Source organism: Haliotis rufescens, unplaced genomic scaffold (assembly GCF_023055435.1).
Source record: "Haliotis rufescens isolate VD_foot unplaced genomic scaffold, xgHalRufe1.0.p SCAF_3, whole genome shotgun sequence".
Taxonomy (NCBI): Eukaryota; Metazoa; Mollusca; class Gastropoda; order Lepetellida; family Haliotidae; genus Haliotis; species Haliotis rufescens.
This window is the reverse complement of record NW_025964001.1, coordinates 16,561,335-16,583,502: the sequence shown is the minus strand read 5'-3', so window position 1 is coordinate 16,583,502 and position 22,168 is coordinate 16,561,335. Positions and strand designations below refer to the sequence as shown.

At 41.2% G+C, this 22,168-nt stretch overlaps 1 protein-coding gene across 2 annotated transcripts; it reads right to left on the bottom strand.

Annotated features, from left to right (window-relative positions):
• Positions 1 to 7,612: 7,612 nt before the first annotated feature.
• Positions 7,613 to 22,134, bottom strand: LOC124111958 (EF-hand calcium-binding domain-containing protein 11-like). 2 transcript variants are annotated; one of them, XM_046471881.2, is made up of 6 exons: positions 21,940 to 22,134; positions 14,214 to 14,309; positions 10,103 to 10,160; positions 9,379 to 9,480; positions 8,628 to 8,718; positions 7,613 to 7,793 (listed from the first exon to the last, which is right to left on the bottom strand). In XM_046471881.2, the coding sequence occupies exons 1-6, from the start codon at positions 22,030 to 22,032 to the stop codon at positions 7,715 to 7,717; spliced, it is 519 nt and encodes a 172-aa protein (XP_046327837.1). In that variant the 5' UTR covers positions 22,033 to 22,134; the 3' UTR covers positions 7,613 to 7,714. The 2 variants fall into 2 exon arrangements, with proteins under 2 accessions (XP_046327837.1, XP_046327838.1); XM_046471882.2 differs by lacking the exon at positions 9,379 to 9,480.
• Between the last annotated feature and the right edge of the window lie 34 nt (positions 22,135 to 22,168).

Here is a 22,168-nt window from a genome sequence, read left to right as displayed (position 1 = left end):
CTGACAGGCCGTGACCTAACTGAAATATACACTACATAAATTAGGTTTTACGGACATATAGGGGTGGAATGATGAATATCAGTTCAGTTGCTGGTATAAGCGAATCAGTCCAGTAAGTTGAGGACGCACTTCTCTTTCAGTGAAGGAAACAGGTATAGTTCCTCTAGTGCCGTTCAAGCCAACTAGACCCGTCGAAGATCCGGGATATAGAATAGGACTCCAGCAACCCATACTTGCCGTAAAGGGCGACTAACGGGATAGGGTGGTAAGTCTTGCTGACTTGGTTGACGCATGTCATCGATCCCAATTGCGTGGATCGATGCTCATGATGTCAATCACAGGATTGTCTGGTCCAGACTCCATTATTTACAGACCGCCATCAGTGCGGCGTTGAACAACAAACAAACAAAACAAACTCAAACAAACTAACTTTCAAGTGGTTTTATGTATAACCATGTCAAAATGAACCGGGTGAAACTGTTACCATGACTTGGTTATTTTTGTCGTTTTAACGGAGACACAGTCTCCCGTGCACGTGTACATGAAACTCACGCCTATCATACACGACATTGCATGCACGTGGGGTTCAAAGCGCAGTTACATGCATGTTGACTTTTTGTGTGGAGCACAGCCACATGACCTGTCCATGCATACTCCTGACACGTTGGAAGAATCCATAGGTCGTAGCGAATGCGAAATTGAAGCGCCCCATAAATGCCTATCTATGTCAATTACAACCATATTTATGTAAAGTTTGTTGGTTTGTTGTTTTACGCCGCACTCAACAATATTCCAGCTATATGACGGCGGTCTGTAAATAATCGAGTCTGGACCAGACATGCCAGTGATTGATATCATGAACATCGATCCACGCAATTCAATCGATTCAACCAAGTCAGCGAGTCTGACCACCCGATCCCGTTAGTCACCTCTTACGACAAACAAAGTCACCTTACATTTATATAAAGCCCGTTTAAGGTAAAAAAAAATAATACAAATGCGTATAAAAATTAACTGCTGCAAGGAATCTACGAATACAACGTAAACAAAACGATAAACAAACATATTTTATGAACGTAATTTTGTTAACGTGGGACCTCGACTTTTATAGTCAGTTGCCTCGGGAATATGGGCTAAGGGGTCCCTGTCAGCCGACAGGGTAACCGATTGGAGATACCTTTCACCCTAGCTGAAGATGCCGCTTCTGTTTTCAGTAGATCATTTATACATCAGCCAAACGCACAGGACGCAGACATGGAGAATGACCTCATCATTATGTAACAAATGTTATATTTGGAATAACACTTTCTTTGTAAAGTACAGATTCTCGTACCTTTTTGGGTTGAGTTGAACCCACACTGCCAAAGTGAGGCACCTAATCGCCAGCACAAGGGGCGGTCGGCTAGCTAAGTGGTTAAAGGGGAAGTGTACACGCAAAAATTACTTTCTTTCTTTTTCTAACAAAAACGCAATTTTAGAATTAGTTAGTATCTGTGTTTGAAAATATACACTCATTTTTTCACAGTGAAAGTAGGAAGCTCACAATAGTGTGAAAATGATATGCCGTTATGAGGCCTTCGTTTTTCGAGCTAAACAGGCCTGAGTTATCTCCCTTAGATTATGACGTAATTGGTGCCAATTCAACTGGGTCCCTGTCTATTCTGAACGCAAAAGATATCAAGTACAAGTTTTCGGTAAAACAACATGGCCTACGACACACTCCGGCGCAGTGGTGACTCAGCATAACACTATGCTGGCTGGCATCTGAGACGCTAGAATCACACACCTGTATCTACACCACGTGAAGCGGCTCTAACAAAGCATGATGACGTCATAATGTTTATCAATTGGCACCAATGACGTCATATTGCAAGGGGCATAAGCCATGGTGTTTTTGTTATGGAAATAGAACACTTGGTAAATGTGAAAAATATAAATCGTTTTAATGCAAAACATATGTTGATTAATTGTGATATTTTTATATTTTTGTCTATGACACTTCTAGGTTAACACTTTTAATGTGGAAAAAGTACAAGAAAATTAGGTTCATTTCGTCACGCTGAAGACCTGGGTTCGATTCCCGACATTGGTACAATGTGTAAAGCCCATTTCTGGTGTACCCCGCCATGAAATTGCTGGAATATTGCTTAATGCGGCGTAAAACTTCACTCAGGGGATCCCAATTGCGTGGATCGATGCTCATGATATTAATTACTGGATTTTCTGGTCCAGACTCGATTATTTACAGACCACCATCATATAGCTGTCATATAGTCTCGACAACAATATGGCCATTCTTATCAATACAGATTATTTCGTGAACAAACCCATAATCTTCGACAGAGGCATGACTATGAGAGACAGTATGCCTGTAACCCTTTTTTATTATTAATAATCATTTAAAATATTCCATTTCAAGACGCCATAACAGTTGTTGACTGTGATGGGAAATGACCATTTAGCATATTATACCCTTACTTGGAAACTGATGAGCAAAAGAAACGTTACCAATCAACATTGTTTCTTCCTAAAAACAGAATGGGAAGATCCTTGAATGGTCAAAAGACATGAATTAAAAACATCATTCCAAGTTACTCCATGAGAATTAAGTTGGCCTAAAATGTACCCTATTGCAGTTTGAGATGCATCAGTTGTGAGGATGAAGGGTTTGTTTTGGTCGAGATATGCAAGGATGGGGGCTGTTGTAAGGGCTTGCTTTAGCTTTTTGAATGACTGTTGGCAATTGTTGGACCTTTCGAAAGATGTGTCTTTTTTCAGAAGGTTGTATAGAGGGGAGCCGATGCCAGAAAGGTTTGCTACAAATTTGTGATGATAGGAAAAGAAATGAAAACATGCCATGGACATTTTTAGAGGGTGGGATCTGTGTGACTGAATCTATTTTTGAAGGATGACATGGATGCCATCTTGGCTGAAGATATGCCCTAAGTAGGTGACTAGTTTTGTCGTAAATTTACATTTGCTTGGTTTTAGAGTGAGTCCCGCTTCTTTGATCTTTTGGAATACAGCCTTGAGGTGACTCAAATGTTCCAAAAACGTTAACACGAATTCATTTCTTTATTGCCTCTGAAATGATTTGCAGAAATGCCATATATAGGAGCATTTGTGAGGCCAAAAGGGAGGTGATTCCATCCAAAAACACGTTCATGTGTAATTTAGGCAGACTTGTGTCTTGCATCTGGAAAAAAGTGGTATTTGCCAAAAGCCACTAAAAGAGGGAAAAACAGAGGTTTGGTAACTGCATTGAGGCGTCAATAATCTACGGCAAAGCGGTGAGATCTATCACGTTTTTTAACCATAACAATGAGAGAGTGCCATTCAGAACTGGGCTGAATCATATCGGCTTCAAACATTTCTTGCACATTGTAACATTATTTCCTAATGGGTGCGTTTTGCATATAGGAAGGGAGTCTAATTTTGTAATGATGTAAGTGAGTGTGTCCTAATTCTGACCAATCTGTGGTAAAAACAGATCTTTGCGATTGGAAAATGCATTTTACTGTGTACTTGGACTTTCAATATTTTTGTATTGCTTTTGGGGACAAAAGCGCCACGACGTTCAGGGGTATTGTTATGGTGCATGGAAAGTCGTGGCATCGGGAAGGCCGTCTCCTCACCAACAACATTGACGATGAAGTACAACGTTCCTTTTATATCCATATCTCTTGTAGGCTGGCATGCTGCAAGTGCAGCAAAAGTTTCACTTTGAACTCACGTTACACTGATCTGGGTAATGTAGCACATGCATTACTCAGCAAACTGGTTGTGGTTGTGTTTGTGGGATTGATTTTCTCAACCATTTTGTAACACTATTGGGGCTTGGACCCAAATTGTCCAACTTTCAGTTGAGTAACGTATCTTTTTTCGTCAGTTTACATCCAAAGGTATGCTACTTATGTCCATCATCCACATTATGTTTGTAATTGAAAAGTACATTCCCCCAGTAGTTGTGAGAAGAAAAAAAATCTCAGCCCCTAAAAATGAAGAAAAAAGCATAATTCTACCCCAAAAACCCCCCACTCCCCCTACCTAAATATCCAATAGCCCTTACTGGAAACCCTCTGTTGCCTGTTTGCAAGGTGTGTGGGTTGACGTTTTGTCTTTCAGAATGACCGCGTCCATGCTCAACGTGCTCGAATCGTCAATGCTCACTTCCAGCAGCACAACATTCCCCCCTCCTATTAACACGCCTGGGACATGATAGGGAGACCTGCGTCAACGTCATAGGCCACCAACCACTTGGCTGAACTTGACCAGGGTCTGCAAGAGGAGTGGGACAGATTCCCTCAAATCACTATTGGGAGACTCATAGGCAGAAAGCCTGGTCGAGTGAATAAATGTTTTGACAAATCGTGGCGGTATTACGCACTACTGATCCAAAAAATTCAACTATGACATTTCCCATTTTATCCCTATCTTCCTTCAAGATTGTTGGTGGTCATAACATCTACTGTTATGCTTCACTACCGATTATAATGTTTCCCCCAATTCGTTCATTATTATCATACAACTATTACTAGAAAGTAATATGTCTTACAATTTTGGAAATTTTAGGTTATTTCCAAGCATCCCCTATTATTTTTTTAAGTGTACACTTATGGATACTTGATAGTGAAGAGGACTTCTGTTGAAAATCTAAAGATTAGTATTGTGTGATGACAGCCAAAATATAGGATTTATGGCAAGGATGCAATAGAGGTTTTGTAGTTCCAGGATTGTTCTGGTTGCTGGGGTCCAAGTCTGACCTGGTATCCCAACTGGAGCCAAGATACCAACTGGTAGGGGTGAAACTTGTCATTCACGATCATCTTGCCATCACACAGAGAATGTCTACTCAGTTGAGTAACGTTTCTTTTTTCCGTCAGTTTACATCCAAAGGTATGCTACTTATGTCCATCATCCACATCATCTTTGTAATTGAAAAGTACATTCCTCCAGTAGACGTGAGAAGAAAAAAATATTTCAGCCCCTAAAAATGAAGAAAAAAACATGACTGTTCCCACAAAACCTGCCCCTCCCCCCTGCTAAATATCCAATGGCCCTTACTGTAAACCCTCTTTGTCTTTCAGAATGAGCACGTCCATGCTCAACGTGCTCGAATCGTCAGTGCTCACTTCCAGCAGCACAACATTCCCCCCATTAACACGCCTGGGACATGATAGGGAGACATGCGTCAACGTCATAGGTCACCAACCACTTGGCTGAACTTGACCAGGTTCTGCAAGAGGAGTGGGACAGACTCCCTCAAATCATCATTGGGAGACTCATAGGCAGAAAGCCTGGTCGGGTGAATGAATGTTTTGACAAATCATGGTGGTATTACTCACTACTGATTAAAAAAATTAATCTTTGACATTTCCAATTTTTTCCCATCTTCCTTCAAGATTGTTGGCGGTCATAACATCTACTGTAATGCTTCACTATGAATTATAACGTTTCCCCAAATTCATTCACTATTATCATACAACTATTACTAGAAAGTAATTTTAGAAATTTTAGGTTATCTGAGTACCCCAGACTTTTTTTAAGTGTACAGTTATGGATAGTTGTCAGTGAGGAGGACTTGTTGAAAATCTAAAGATTTGTATTGTGTGATGACAGCCAAAATACAGGATTTATCGCAAGGATGTAATAGAGGTTTTGTATTCCCAAACTCCTCTCAACCTGCCTCCCATCATACAGTCCATATCTACCACTGCCCAACTCTGCTACCATATGGTCCATATGTATCACTCCCATATAATAAATGCCCAGTTCCTTAGTGTATACAGTTGATTTTAAGTTTGATAAAAGAAAATCTCCTGCTGTGTCTTTCCAAACTGTCGAACCTGAACCATGCCACATATTACTCATGCATATTATAGGATAGTAATGTACATATAAGTTATGTACACAACACATGGTGATAATTGCTTCAGTCTTTCATTTTTGTCACAGTTAAGTTGATTGGTGTTTAATGTTGACCACAGTAGTGACTTAATGAGTTGCCTTTAAGCCTACCGTATTCGACGTAATAAGCGCCCAGGGCGCTCTCAAAATTAGAAATAGGGGGCTCTTATCAGAATATTATTTTGGTGTTAAAAGATCGTAGATTTCGTGGTTTATGCTGACTGCCTAAAATGATTATATATGCCAGATATATTTTTCCAGGACTAATGCCCATAATTAAGGGTAAATATAACACACGAGTGCGTATTATACACGAATAAATAAGTCTTGTGTACATTGATCAATCGGAAGGGGTGCTAATTTAGATTGTTCACTAGCCATTATATTAACAAATATCGCCGGGGGCGCTTAGAGCGGGACGCTTATTACATCGAATACGGTATTTTGAACTGTAGTTCATGCATGACGCTGGGTCAGCTCCATGTGGGAGCCCAGTGTGACACACATGATAGTTGGACAGGACAACTGGGCCACCTGTGCTTGTAAAATAACAGTATTCAGACAATAAGTCTCACACATGCAGATGTTGCATAGGTGATCTGTGACCATCACTTGGTGTCCTCCTATTGGACAGGTGTTGCGAGGCTAAAATCTGGTCTCTGAAATGAACATATTTAAAAAAAAAAAAAGTTGTTAAATTATCTTAATAAAACATAAAAAGAGCAGAGGCTCTCTTCATTTTAAGAAACTGCAGTAATCTAGACTTGCATGGGCTGTATTGGATATATGACTTTCAGGGTCTGTATGACAGACTAAGTCATTGTATGTGACTTTTATAGGGGAGTGTCTCAAAAGTCCACAGTCAACCATTGTATTAAAAAGATTAATCTAGACTAGTGAGACTTCTTTAACTGTTACCTCGCATTACAATTCACCTATCTGGCAGAACAATAGAAATATCCTTTAATAAGGGCCTGTCCACAGTAAGTGATAGATTAAACATGTTATATAGATCTTAAAGGAGAACACGAGAGAAATACAATAATTAACTGGGTTAAACATCAAGTCTTAATAAACATTAACATTAATTTCCAATGCAAAAATATTCTGATTTATGTTTTTCGTGAAGAAGTTTCAGTTTTCTCGGCTTCAGGCCATTATGCATATTCCAACCACCTAGGTCAATGCAGTGAATGGTGGACGTCTTTCACTGGTATATGACAATGAAGTTCACTTATCTGAAGTAATAATAGGAATAATCAGTTTTTAAGCTTGACGAAATTGATCACATTACCCGTTTCTGATTGGTTACTAAATGTGCAACTGTTTCCATGTACCCTTCCTGGGGATGAGGTTATAAACTTTATTGTCAAACTTCTAACCAATGTGAATACAATGATAATATTGTATTCTCTAAAAACTGAACACTGAACACCAAATGCAGTTTAGCAAACCCAACAAGCATATCTGATTGTAATGCAAGGGCTATCACTCTGGATATTCATGAACATTGAAAAATGAAAGTAGCATGTGGCTTAATGCAATTTAGTAAAGATCCCATTCAATACATTAGCATGAGGATGGACAGGTGTATCATAACTGTGATTCAAACCAGGATCATCTCATCCTGGCACTGCTAAGGGATGCAACTCTTGGTAGAACAAAGTCTTGGTATTATGAAAAAGAATCAGACAGAACAAACAAGCACACATCTCTTGAAATTTATTTGTACAGTAAAAATAAATACAAAATTAATAAAGTATATGTCCAGGCATATCACAAAAAATGTTTGGAAAATATTTCTGTATCAACTGTCTTTGCCGTATTTCATCATAAAGTCGAAGTCCCTATAGCTGATTCTGCCATCGCCATCCCTGTCCAGCTCCCTGCAACACAACGCAACACATGCTGACTGACACAGAGTTTGTGACTTGGTGGGAGAAGAAAGCGTTACAACATTCCATGGTTCAATAATAAACATCTGCATGGTAGTGAGTAGTTGTCCAATCTCATTAAAATCAGATCTTTGTTCTCGCTTCTGCTAAACAAACATCTGAGGACATCCCATTACGGGTCACGTCAGGCTGATCTTGAGCGAACTTTGACCGACCAATGAAATGACCAATCAGAAGGCAGCCTTCTCGTGCTTTTTCAAATTGGCGACTACGCTTCGAAACATATTTTGACAAATTCTCGATTACAAATTTGAAACCTGAACTAAAATACATTCTAGAATGGCTAATAGATGGTCTAGATTGTAAGGATTCAGTCGTTAAACCCGTAACTATCGTTCGGAATACACCATGTTAAAGTTTTCAAGATTGCATGACTAGAAATCACATTCCGACTGTCACTTTCATAATCTGGTAAGCGACGCACTGATTAGTCGGATGAAAGGTCGTGACATGACCCCTAATGGGATGTCTTCAGATCTTTGTTTAGCGGTAGCGAGGACTAAGGTCTGATTTTAATGAGATTGGTAGTTGTGCTGCATACAGCATTATGCAAGCCATGTCAGGGCACACCAGCAATGGCCTCACACATTGTACCAGTGTGGGGAATCTTCAAGTCTATAGATGGGACTAGGGAGGGAAGCTTTACAATTGCAATAACTATGGTAGGAAATTATGGCATCACTGACTGCAAGGCCACCTGTGCCCCCCCCTACATTGGGAGAACTGGTTTGCAGTTGATGATAGTCAGCAGGAGTGATGACTTACTTGAAGGCTGCTGCTACTGCGTGTATTGGAAGGTGGGGAGCGACCTGGCTGAAGGTCTTCTTCAGATCCTCAACAGTTAGGAACCCTCGACCTGAAGTTAGCAAGACCATAAGGGTTGTACTTTCATCATTCTCACATCCCACCACCATAACACAACACTGATACATGTTAGAAACACAGCAAGGTGCCCTTATACACTGCCTATTTCCCATCATGTTGGTGTCATTCACGATCATCTTGCCATCACACAGAGAATGTTTACCTCTTAACCCGCCTCCCACCATATGGTGCATATCTACCCCTGCCCATCCCTCATACAATACAGTCCATATCTACCACTTTCCCTCCCACCATATAGTCCATATCTACTGCTGCAAATGCCTCCAACCATATGGTCCACATCTCCCACTGCCCACCCCTCCCACCATATAGTCCATATCTACCACTGCCCAGCATATAGTCCATATCTACCAATGCCCACTCCTCCAGCAATAAAGTCCATATCTACCACTGCCCACTCCTCCAGCAATAAAGTCCATATCTACCACTGCCCACTCCTCCCACCATATAGTTCATATCTACCACTGCCCAGGATATGGTCCATATCTACCACTGCCCACCATATAGTCCATATCTACCACTGCCCACTCCTCTCACAATAAGGTCCAAAGATTTTATTGCCCATCTACAATTCATCACAAATTTCACCATGACAACCACTGTCCTTTCTCTACTACTGACATAAACCTACACTGCGTGTCGAAGGCCAGGAAAGTCTGTCTGATTTCTTCATTTTCATCTTGAGTGCTCAGTTTTGGTGCCATGGCATCTATGAACTTGGCCAATGTCAACACTGAATAAGAAAATCAGTTCATGGATAAAATTTGTAAGTCAAATGCTGACTCTACACAAGTAAAAGCTACATAACAAATTAGCAAAACATTAGTTCTGTGTCATCACTTGATAAACAGGTCTAAAACGATAGGGTCAGTTGTTAAAGTACTACTGATCGTCATGCAGAGAGCCCTTATATCGGAGTAAAAGATTTGAATTTTGAGGATATTGGAATAGGAAAGAACACGTGTATAAGTGTATCTTTCTCTAGGGGCCCTAACATGCAGTACAATGGTACCAAGCAACCCTACCCTGTCAGGCAAGTGGTTTCTTGGGAAATAAGTCAAACAGTGTGGCAAGTAAATATCAAAGGGTTACTTCCCTTCTCATATTCACCTCCATCAAAAGATGGAAATTAACAAGAGGTTGGCCAAGCAGGACAAAAAAGAAATTCAAGAAATGTTGGGTTGATCTATAAATCAAGTTACCATAAGAATAGATCTTCAAAGAGATATTTTCTGTAATTGGTTATCTTAACTTATGGAAAAATTGCACTTGGATAATGAACAAATTCTGATACGAAAAGTTAAAAACATATTTCAACATGATTACAAAAGAATAATGATTTCATCTGATCATACCTTTAACATCGTCTTGCAGAGATTCTCCGTATTTGTCCAAAAGTTGATTTACTTCATACTAAAGAAATAGAAGAGTGGGAATGTATGATTTACTCCAAAATACATATTTTCTGTTTACACATAAGGATTCATTATGGCTACAAAAAATACAAAACAAGGCTTATTATTATTTAATATTGTTGTGTGCAGGTGAATTGATTCAGTGTTACTATGATCTTTCTATAATGATAAATAACTTGGGCTCGTTTGTCATCAACCCTTCATCACAGAAATGTCATCCCTTTGTTCATCTCTTATCATTAGGGACCGCCTCTGTGGTCCAATGGTAGAGCGGGCGGCGGGTAGCCTAGTGGTTAAAGCGTTCGCTCGTCACGCCGAAGACCCGGGTTCGATTCCCGACATGGGTACAATGTGTGAAGCCCATTTCTGGTGTCCCCTGCCGTGATATTGCTGGAATATTGCTAAAAGCGGCGTAAAACCATAATCACTCACTCACTCCCCAATGGTAGAGCATCTGCCGGGAGAGCGGAAGGTCCGGGGTTCGATCCAGGGCCACGTCATACCAAAAGACATTAAAAGATGGTACTTGTTGTTACCCTATCTGGCACTCGGCATTAAGGGGCTAAAACAAGGACTGGTCGGCTCGGAGTCAGTATACTGTGTCTGAGTGGGGTATTCATGTTAAACTGCTGCAAGGTATCTCAGTGAGCTAGCACTATAAATTGGCATCAGTCCGGACTTGTACAAGCAGCCACACACACACACACACACACACACACACGTCGCTATATAACGGTAAGTGCAATAATCTTGGATGCAAAATTAAACACCATTTCACCTCACAACACCTCAGCTCTCATCATTAACTTCACTCTGGATTTTTCTTGCTCAGCATAATTGGATGGCTAATTTTAGTGGGTTGTCTGTTGAATACGGTTCAAAACAAAGCTATGGCAGCAAATGGGTTATTTTTAAGCAAGTACAAATAGGATATGTTTTAAAAAAAAGTTTAACGGTTCCCTATTGTATAAATATATTTGTTTTCACTTTCAGGCATTGTAAGTAATATCTCATTAAAATCAGATCTTAGTTCTCGCTACCGCTAAACAAAGATCTGAGGACATCGCATTAGGGGTCACGTCAGACCAACCTTGTGTGAACTTTGACCGACCAATGGAATGACCAATCAGAAGGCAGCTTTCTCGTGCTTTACGGCACAAATTTCAAACTGGAGACTACGCTTCGAAACATATTTTGACAAATTCTCGATTAAAAATTTGAAACCTGAACAAAAACATTCTTGAATGGTCTAGATTGTAAGGATTCAGTCGTTAAACCCGTAACTATCGTTCGGAATACCCCATGTTAAAGTTTTCGAGATTGCATGATGAGAAATCACATTCCGACTGTCACTTTCATAATCTGGTAAGCGAAGAACTGATTGGTCGGATAAAAGGTCGTTCTGACGTGACCCCTAATGGGATGTCTTCAGATCTTTGTTTAGCGGTAGCGAGAACTAAGATCTGATTTTAATGAGATTGGTAATACTTCCTGTGTGTCTTAGTCCAAACTTTGCATGTTGACATATCTATTGTTTGATGCAAATATATAGGTATTAATCTCTTGAAATGGTACCTTCAACACTAATGTATTTGTGACAGCTTCACATGGCCACGTATCAATTGCTATAAAGTATATTTATTACCCATAAAAGTGTGCATAAAAATTGTATGTGCACTAGTGCAAATATCCTTTCACGCGCACCAGTGTATTGCTACGTCATCTGGACATCATTGTTGACGTCAATCGAATTTTATTGTGGCTTGAAGTCAGAATAACGTCACACTAGGAATGAAGAATGTTGACGTCTTCTGCAATTGTGCTTTTCTAAGACGGCGGTCGTGATCAGTTAAATGTTTGAAAGGATAAAAAAATAATGGGTAATAAAGATATGATCACACTGGCATGTGTGCCAAACTGACTGTACAAAACTTGTGTAAGAATTAATGTATTACCCTCACTCTTGCTGGGGAAATAGAAGAATTCTGACACTTTTTTTGTAAAATCTGTATGACACACATGCTCATTTAAGAATTGACCTTCACTTTGTGTGAGTTCATTGGAGTATGAACCTGCATAGAGTGAGGGCCAAACTGTATGAACGTCGGAGCTTGCGACGACGTTCATACAATGTTTGGCCCTCACTCTATGCAGGTTCATACTCCAATGAACTCACACAAAGTGAAAGTCAATTCTTATAATTTTTTATCACAATTTCTTTCCTCAAAGGACGTAGGCCAAGATCTAAACACAATTTTATTTAGTACGTGTGACTTCATGTTTACACTGACAGACATACAACAACCAGCTATATTGCGGAGTAAAATAATTTCCCGAAAAGAGAGGTGACATGAGTGTATGGATGCACAGCTTGCTCTTCAGAAACATCTTACGCAACACATGTGTTCATATAATATCCCCATTAGATGAGAAAGGTCTGTAATGAACTACCTCAGTAAGTCAGTCACAATGACAGCGCGTCGTAATACATAAATTACATCAAGTACAAGACGTCGAAATGGCCGACACGATAAACGTGACGGGAGGATTTCCGAAGTTGTTAATGAACCTGTGGCGGTTACATGTGTTAGTCATAATTGATCAACTGACCGATTATTGAAAGGTGATTAAAGATGCGTCAAACAGACACCAAGGTAAATTCGTAGATTGCTGGAGACGGTCACTGTCAGCCTAGACACAGATCGAGTCGATACTGACGATAGTTTGGATGTGCATTTTTTCGTTTGTTCATTAGGATGGGCCGTAGCGAGGAAATTCTTGAACAATCATGCAGTCAAGCTCTCTTACGTTTCGCAATGTATACTGAAATGCTGAGACCAGGATAAAAGGTTCTAAATGATCAGATATAATGCTAATGTATGTTTTCGTGCTAGGGAATTCCAAGGGGTTTCCCCAGGAATGTGGAAGTAGTCCGTCAGTGTTTACGTCATTTCAAGAACACGGTCTCGTGAAAAACGTATGAATGTCAAATTGTGTCGTTCATACACTTATGAACGTCAACTTTGCGGTCATGTGACTGACCTCTTGTCCAATGGAAAAGCCGTATATCGTGTAAACGTCAAATTAAAAAATTATATAATAATGTTTAGTTCTTGTGGTTGGGCGACATGGACAGTATATTAGACCTAAATATGTCCTCAAGATGTTTGCTGACTACATGTAGAAGGTGATGAATAAAAACTTGGTTTTGTTGCATTCTGCATGGCACCGCTAATGTCAATGTTTGTGTGATAATGGCGAAGATGTGTTTAATATTGTCATTTATCGCAATACAGACCCGCATGTACTGTATTGAAGGCCACATAATACTGTGCATCAGTTTCGGTTTGTTTCAACCTTGGTATTTATCATGATATGTAAGATAGCTATGCGATAAAATGCAAAGAACAATGAAGAACAAAGCGTGTTTTTTTTCACGATAAAACATTGTTCTATCATGATGTAATTTCTGGAGATTTGAACATGCGCTTGCAACTTGATGATGTCATATATTGGATGACGTTATTTTTGAGAGAGAAGTGTCTAGAAAGTTGTTCCCAATAAAAGTAGCCACGCTATACAGATAAACGCAGTGGCCGAATGATCACATCCCAAAGTGGGAGAGATATGACAATCGGTATTAGGAGAAAAGGTACATTAATCGACATGGGGATTGTGAGAATATGTGGGAAATACCCAACTTAGCCTACATGTTCATAAAATAAACTTATCCGACATTTCCAAGGTCAGATTCTATTCAGTGAGTCATCATTATTAAACTTTGGGTAAACATTTTTAAAGCTTGTACATTTTATCAACATCCTTAAAGTGCCTGTACATGGTGTTGATATCTCATATAAAAAATAAAAGACTCGTGGTCATTGTTTATCGTACAATAAAACACTGCATGGAGAATAAACAACTCAAGGCTGTGCCCCTCATGGTTTATTCTCCCTACAGTGTTTTATTATACGATATACAACGACCATGAGACATAACACCCTGGATAATGGAGGATGTGTTCAAGTTACTGCAACAAATATATGTGTACCTTTGATGGTTTGTACCCGTACAGTGAGACAACAGCGATCTTGGTGTCTTCCCTCGTCAGGTAGCCCTTGTTGTTTGAGTCACAGTCATGAAATACCTGTCAGCAATGTAATGAGAGATGTATAGTATTCAGTGTTTCAATAATTCAAGAGAAGGAAAGATGAAGGGTCTCATTGTTATAAAACCGCAAATCACTCAAGGACCCCCTACACCCTCCATCACCTTAATTTCTAACATTTGTATACTTATTGAAGTGAAGTTATCGTTAGTCAGACATGATTTGAAAGTCAGAAACTGTTTCTAATGAAATCACTTATATAATATCTACTGGCTATATCAATGGTGAACAGAAAAGAAAGAATATTGCAAATTTAGTCAAATCTAAATATTTTTTCGGTTTGTATACGTATTCTGCATTACTGCTTAATGCATTTACTGCTTACTTTTCACAGAAACAAAGATGGTTGGGATCCAGCTGAAGAAAAAGTGGTTCCAACTAGTGTGAAGCAGGACCCATGTGACCATGGAAGTGATGACGTCACGTATAGTTCACCTTTACTGCTTACATGACCTTTACATGACATCTGACGAGATTGTGGGGAGGTAGGTCTGCTGCGGATGGGCCCTTAGACATAGTAATGCAGGATAGATTTACAAATGTAAACAATATTTAGATTTTACTACATGTTTTAACTTATCCTGCATGACTCCTTATTGCATCTGAATCGGATGAACAGTGGAGGGCATACCTTCACATGTGGTCCTCAGTAACAAAAACTCTCAAGTAGTTCGCAGCAGTTGTTGAGCGCTTAACTTGCGCAGATCTGCAACTACTCGACCATTCCTGTCCACGGAAGGTATGGGAGTATGGGGACGTCCCAGTAAAATACAGCAGGAATTAAAAGTGTGGGCTAAATTCTAGAAACTGGTTTACCAAGCCATCTGCTGGGTAGCAGAATAACGACCCTGTCGGGCATGCGAACACTGGGTAAGGCTGGCTCTGGACAAGATGAGCTCTTAATTGCAACAAGGATTGGTGACTTGCTGAGCTACCAATAGAGGGCCAAAACTATGAAGAGCAGTAACTATCCAGAGCCACCGCCCAGATCTCATGAGGACGGGAATAAACAGACGTTTCCGAGCACAATGCAGATTCTTGGAGCGACGGATAAAACTCACAGTGCATGCACAGGTTACAGTAGGAGTTCCTTATAATTTTCAGCGCCCACAATCAAGGAGAGAGGTGGGATGGCGAAGGATCGGTAGGGCTTTTCTGGTAGTTGATTCTTGGCAATAAAGTCTCGGCACAGCCCGAGATGAACAGCTCTGTGCTTACTACGCTCAAAGGGTACAGGGGTAATATCGAGCGTGTTAATCTCCCTAACCCTTGCTGCCACGGCCAGAGTCAAGAGGAAGATTGTCTTCTTGATGAGGTTATAAAAAGATGTTGCATGGAGAGGCTAAAAACGGAGGACCACGCAAACACCAAAGTACCACCTTCAAATCCCATGCGGGAGGGCAAAACTTGGCTATGGAAGGAGCATAGGAGGGCCTGCAGTTCCGGGATCTTGGTCATCCTCTGAACTGCCAACACCGAATGGAGAGCCACCAGATCTGTCGTTATGGTACCTCACTTTAGGTGACGCTTGGTACGCAGATAAAGGAGATAAAATTGAGGTGACGCTGCAGTCCTGATCCTTCTCCTTGCAAAAGGTTTCATAGGACGGCCACTTATCATCATAAAGGCCTCGGGTCGAGGGTCTGTGTGTCATAGCAATGGCTGCAGCTCCCTCTGCCAAATAGCCTTTTGTGTCTTGAGCTCTCTTAGGATGAACAAGGCGTGCAGATGAAACCTGCTTGGCGTTGGTTGGGTTTGGTAACCTGCTGTATGAATAGATGAGTAGGTTTGGCCACCCTGGTGGAGCTAGTGGAACCTTCCTACAGGACTTCTGAAGTTTATGAACCACCCTCTCGCCGGCCACAAAGGTGCGATCAAAATCAGACCGAGTCTCTTGGTTGCCCTGATTTTCTGCATCACCATATGAAGAAGTAGAGGGGTATGCATATGCTCTAAGTACTTACCAAGGGATGCTGAATGCGTCGACCGCCCATGCCTGTGGATCTGGAATTGGGGAGACATAAGTCTGGATCTGGTAGTTCTGGCAAGTGGCGAAAAGGTCAATGTTGGGATGACCGAGGTGCTGACACATGAGGTGAAAAGCCTCAGGATGGAGTTTCCATTCTGTGGGAGCCACCCTCTCTGGCCTGGAAAGAGCGTCTGCCAGAATGTTTTTACATCTGGAGACATGCTGGACCAGAAAGCGCAGGCCCAATCTCATTAAAATCAGATCTTAGTTCTTGCTACTGCTAAACAATAAGTGGTCGATTACAAATTTGAAACCTGAACAAAAGAACATTCTGGAATGGCTAATAGATGGTCTAGATTGTATGGATTCAGTTGTTAAACCTGTAACTATCGTTTGGAGTTAAAGTTTTCGAGGCTGCATGATTAGAAATCACATTCCGACTGTCACTTTCACGATTTGGTAAGCGACGCTCTGATTGGTCGGATGAAACGTCGTTCTGATGTGACCCCTAATGGGATGTCCTCAGATCTCTGTTTAGCGGTAGCGAGAACTGAGATTAAAAATGAGATTGGCACAGGCCAAGATAATCTACCAGATGAAAGAACCTGAACATTTGCTGAAGGAGGGAGTAAGAGTGTGTTGTCCCTTGGTTGCACAGGTACCAAACTACTGTGATGTGGTCAGTGGAGATGGCGAGTTGTGTGTACTGGAGGCGCTCCTGCCAGTGTGATATCGCCAAGAGAAGCGCCTCCAACTCCAGGATGTTGATATGCCATGTGCGCTGTGCACTGTGCATTGGACCACAGCCCTGAGATCCTCTGGTCCTCTTGATGAGTACCCAAACCCTGTAGAGAGGCATCTATGAACAGGTGTGACACTAGGGACAACTCTTTTAAGAAAACACCTCCAAAGACATTCAACTCTACCATCCACCAGATGAGATGACCCCTGAGGTGGTAGAAAAAGGATACGTAGGGGTCTTCACGTCTGATGTAAGGCGCCAGGTGAACTGTTGGATTGGGATAGGTATGGCGACCTCTGAGCGTCAGGTCCTGGTCCTGCAACTGGTGAAGTGTGAGAGGTTTTTGAAGGGCAGGCAACAGATGGTGCAGAATCTTGAGCCATCTGTCACATGGTACTGTTAGGAGATCCAGGTCTGTTTGGAGTAGGCCTCCTATGAATTGGAGTCGGTAAGATGGAATGAGTTCCGATTTCTCCTCGTTTACCATCACTGTTGATGGAGAAAGTGCCTTGTAATATCCCGGTGAAGGATCAGGGGCGAATGGTTCAGAAGAAAGTTGTCTTTGAACGACTTGAACCGAATGTCCCTCAGGTGCAGGTAGGCAGCTACTGGCTTGGTGAGGCGGGTAAATAACCACGGAGCCACTGAAATGCCAAGTAAGAGGAACGCACATTGATAGTGGACACAATTGAGCTGGAACCCGAGGAACTTCCGGTCCCTGGGATGGATCAGAGAATTGTAGGCGATGATTCTGGTTCTGAGCAGTCTCAAGGTAGTTAGGGGGAAGTATGGTGGACACTACAAGTAGCGCTTGTTGAACACGGAGTGATTGTTAATCATCCTCATCTTGTTGGGAATATTTCTTGGGTACAAGGAATATGGGATAGTAGAACCCTGCTGTTATGGTTGAGGTGTGCACAATCTCTATGGCTCTTTTTGCAACAGAATGTCTATGTTGGACACCAGAAACGAATGTAGCTTTCTCGGGTAGAGTGAGTATGCTTTTAGCAATATTCCAGCAAAATCACGGCGAGGGACACCAGATGGACTTCACATCCCAGGGTAGAGTCAATGGCAGGTCAGCAGCCAGGTTGAGGCAGTACCTGTAGCGTAGCATGTTCAAAATAAATGGGTCTGGAGTTGGGGTGGGAGTTCCCTGTCATGGTTGTCCAAAAATTCATTGTCTACCCCTCCTGGCCTAGGTCATGGTCAATAGCCCGAGCGAAGGAGGCCAAAGCTGACAAGGGTTTCAGTTAATGCCTGACCTCCGTCTTGATGAAGGCGAATGGAGAATCAGGAATCTTAAGGTTGAAGACACCATAACCCTATGAATTTCCTTGTCTAGGACATGAGCGTGGTCCGCCACCTCAAAGGCATGAATGGGGAAGTTGTCTTTCTTGAATCTGGGTGCCTTGAACACTGGAGAGAGTGAAGTCATCATCCAGCGCCTTAATCAAGCAGATAAGAGGTGGGATGCAACCAAATTAACAATCGTCCAGAAGAAGAGCATTATGATGTTGACCCATGTGATGACTGGGCCCAAGACGAGGATGGCGTACCCAAGCCAGGTGCTATGGTTGTCTGCGGCGCTGGAGGTGCCTAGGTAGGTGCAGGCGCTAGATACAGTTGAGGTGCAAACGTCTGCTGGAACATGGATTGCATAAAACTATACATCCAAGATGGGTCCATGTAAGATGCCGTGGTCCTTGGGTAAATGGGTGGTGCTGGCGGGAAACCGTGACCCCGGGAGACGGTCAGCGCAGGCATCATGGTGAAGCACAGATGGGCAGGCATTTCTGAGGTGGCCGGTGGCACAGGAGTCACCGTGGAGCCCAGAGGTGCAGGTATTGTAGAAGTGCCCGAAGGCTCAGATCTTGTAGAGGTGCCCATAGGCGCAAGTGGAGGTGCCTCTGAAGACGACTGTAGAGGTGCTGTCAGAGGAGCCTGGGATGTCATAACCGGAGTAGAAGATCTAAAGGTAAGTGGAGGAGGGAGGGGGAAGTCAGACATCCCAAGAGAGACGGTTAGCGCCCAACCCAACAGGTGGCTGGGAGGTTATCACCGCAGACTCCTGCTGAAATGATTCCTGGAGTCCGACATCCTCCTGGAGTGCTGCAGGTGCAGGGTCTTCTGAGCAAGGCACTTATGGGAGACCTGATGTTACCTGGTAAAGCTTGATTTGGAAAGAGGGGAACAAAATTCACACTTCAAATCCGTAGTACATATCTGCATAGAATCAAGACACTGTTAGTGGGGGTATTAGGTAGATTTCTTTCCACAGCAATGGATACAACGAGCAAGTATAAATTAAACAATTTAAGCTGAAGTCAGAATGATCCTAGATCACCCAAGTATAAAGAATAAAAAACCACTAAGTTTTAATTCAGAATAAAAGGGATAATTATATTACAATTAGAAAGTGAAAGCCAATTCGATACTTAATGTATTTAGCAGATAACAATACCAAGCCAAGGCTGAAAGACAAAACGTATGCCTTGAAAATACAAGACATGTCAGCAATTCAAAATGGCGGATTGAAACAACAACATGTATAGAACAAAGTTGTCACCTTCACCTACAAATATAGAATCAACTGCACAAATACATGTAATCTAAAGGATCCACTCGTCACAGGAAGGAGATAATTTATGTAGAAATGCAAGAAACAAGACCACAGATTTGACCAAAAGCTGGACAATTTATTGATACCACAAGTCTGTCTGGTGACAAGCAGTAATGTGAAGTACACGTGACGTCATCACTTCTGTGGTCACTTGGGTACTGTTGGAACCACTTTTTCTTCAGCTGGACCTCACACAGCTTCGTTTCATCGAAAGTAAGCTGTAAATGCATTATGGAGTAATTCAGGATAAGTTTAAAAATGATGTACCTGTGTACTTATGTAATTACGCAACTGGATAAATTTTGAATAAGGACAACAATAAAATCATCATTTATTTTGTACACAAAAATTAAAAGTGTTCAAGCACTTGAACTTGACATGAATATCAGTAATATTCTTCCAACATCATGGCTTGTTCATTGTAAGTTTCACATGCCAAATGACCATATCTGAAATTTTGTTCAAATCAGCTGTGAAAACATACCCCCTATTAACCATCCAAAATGAAAACAGGTTATTACATCAATGATCATACAAGAATATTATCTTTAACTATTCAACATATAAACTCAACAGAGTCGAATGTAATGGTGTGACAGTATAGTATTCTAATACAAGGCTAACAATACAACTACATCAATTTACAACCCCTGATTTATGATACATATATATATTACAAGTTATATTGGTGTTAAAACATACAAATAAAAACCCAAACTGTTTAACAACCACCTTACACTATTCTCTAGTATCTGCCAGTTTGCTATAAATAGCATAACATTCACAGTACCCTCTAACCTACGTGTTTCCGCCAAGCAAAATCCCATCTTTGGTCTCATAAATTTTAAAACAAATGATTGAGGGTTGTGAATCACCTGCAACAAGAAAGAATTTTAACTTATGAAATAAAGGTACTGTATGAGGGGCGGCTGGGCCGGGCAACTCAGGTACCACTCAGGTACCCGGGTCCTACTCAGTACCCGACCCGACCCGGGTACCCACAGGACTAACTGGACCCGTGGTTAGTCACGTGATATATTGTTTAATGACAAAAATAATGGTTACACTACAAGTCACTAATGTTCACATTTCTTTCTGACTATGCACCCATTCCTTCTGATTTTCCATATGGTTGAATAAAGATATAACTTAATTCAACTTCAGTGTATGAATGACCAGATTGTTTAATATGTGCATCTAAACACGTTTTGCCAGGGCTATGCTAAAAATGTTCCCAATCAGACATTTTGAGACATGTCCTGAGACCTACAGTGGGTACCCAGGTAGGATTGCGTAATAGGAGGGTGGGTACCCGGGTAGTAAATCTGGACTCGTCCCAGCCCTAGTATGAGGATACGAATTGCATCGAACCCACAGTATCGGGATGCGTATTATATCGCGGCCCCACCGTATCATGACACCTCTACAGAACTCCTTGCCAGAAACATTGAGTTACTACTACTAGTTCAGACCTGCAAAACTAGACCATAGCTGGCAGACTGACAGTCACTATCAACTTGTGATATGTAGGTCACAAAACTGAACTTTGAAACTTTGTGGACATTACTTCAAAAGTATCCATATTGACCCCACATGAAACGGTTGAGATAACTCTGGCACCATGCATGTTAAACCGAGAAACAGTACATGTAGTGTATTAGCATGATCAGACGATGGGCGGAGACTAGTCCTGCACCATGACCGTGGAATATATTTATTTTATGAAAAAATAATAATCTAGAAATGCATACAAAAGCAAGTCTAGCCATCTCAAGCTAGCTCTATTCCACTCTGAAATCAGCATAGAGAATTGTTTTTATTTTTAGAGTCAAGAAGGATATTGTGTAATATAAGATTTCAGAGACTAAATGTTAGTCTAGGCGGAGACTTGATCTCTCCTGCAACCATGATAGAGTTCATTGAAGATCAGTAGTAATTACTGCCATAAAGCTGTTATGTCATCACTAATTGTCATGTTTTTTTTATCATAAAAGCTAGATCCTGACCGAATTGATTGGTACAAAAAATGTCTGTACCATGTGGATATAGATCTATATTTCTTAATTTACGTTTTAGTCACAAGATATATATAGCGGGGTTTCTAGCAAAAGTCACAATTTTAGGTACGTAATAAGGAATCACAAAAATAAGTAAAATTCTGTAGTGAAGCATTGCCATGTAAATTATGTCAAAGACACGACTGTATCTTCGTGATTGACAAGGGTGGGGTTTGACAGATGAGTGATGATCGAAATCTGAACAACCTAATACCAACCGAAGACAGCAATTTTCTGTCCTCCGCTGTCATTGATTTAGGTATCACACTGTAGCCATAGCTTTTCAAATCAAATCCTGTGTATAATGACATCCTTAATCTGGTGTATATCGTATGCTATGTGTGCTTGTTTTTCAATGTTTGGTTTGACTCCGACCCAACAAATCAAGGGCGGCCATATTGGAATTCCTGGGCTATCCCAGTAGCGAAATTGTGATTGGACAACGGT

Coding starts and splice junctions, on each gene's coding strand:
- LOC124111958 (XM_046471881.2), bottom strand. CDS start 22,032: ATGTCATTATACACAGGATTTGATTTGAAAAGCTATGGCTACAGTGTG. Junction 8,719..9,378: donor CCTGGCCTTCGACACGCAGT/GTAGGTTTATGT, acceptor TGCTAACTTCAG/GTCGAGGGTTCCTAACTGTT. Junction 7,794..8,627: donor GCAGTAGCAGCAGCCTTCAA/GTAAGTCATCAC, acceptor GTTGTGTTGCAG/GGAGCTGGACAGGGATGGCG.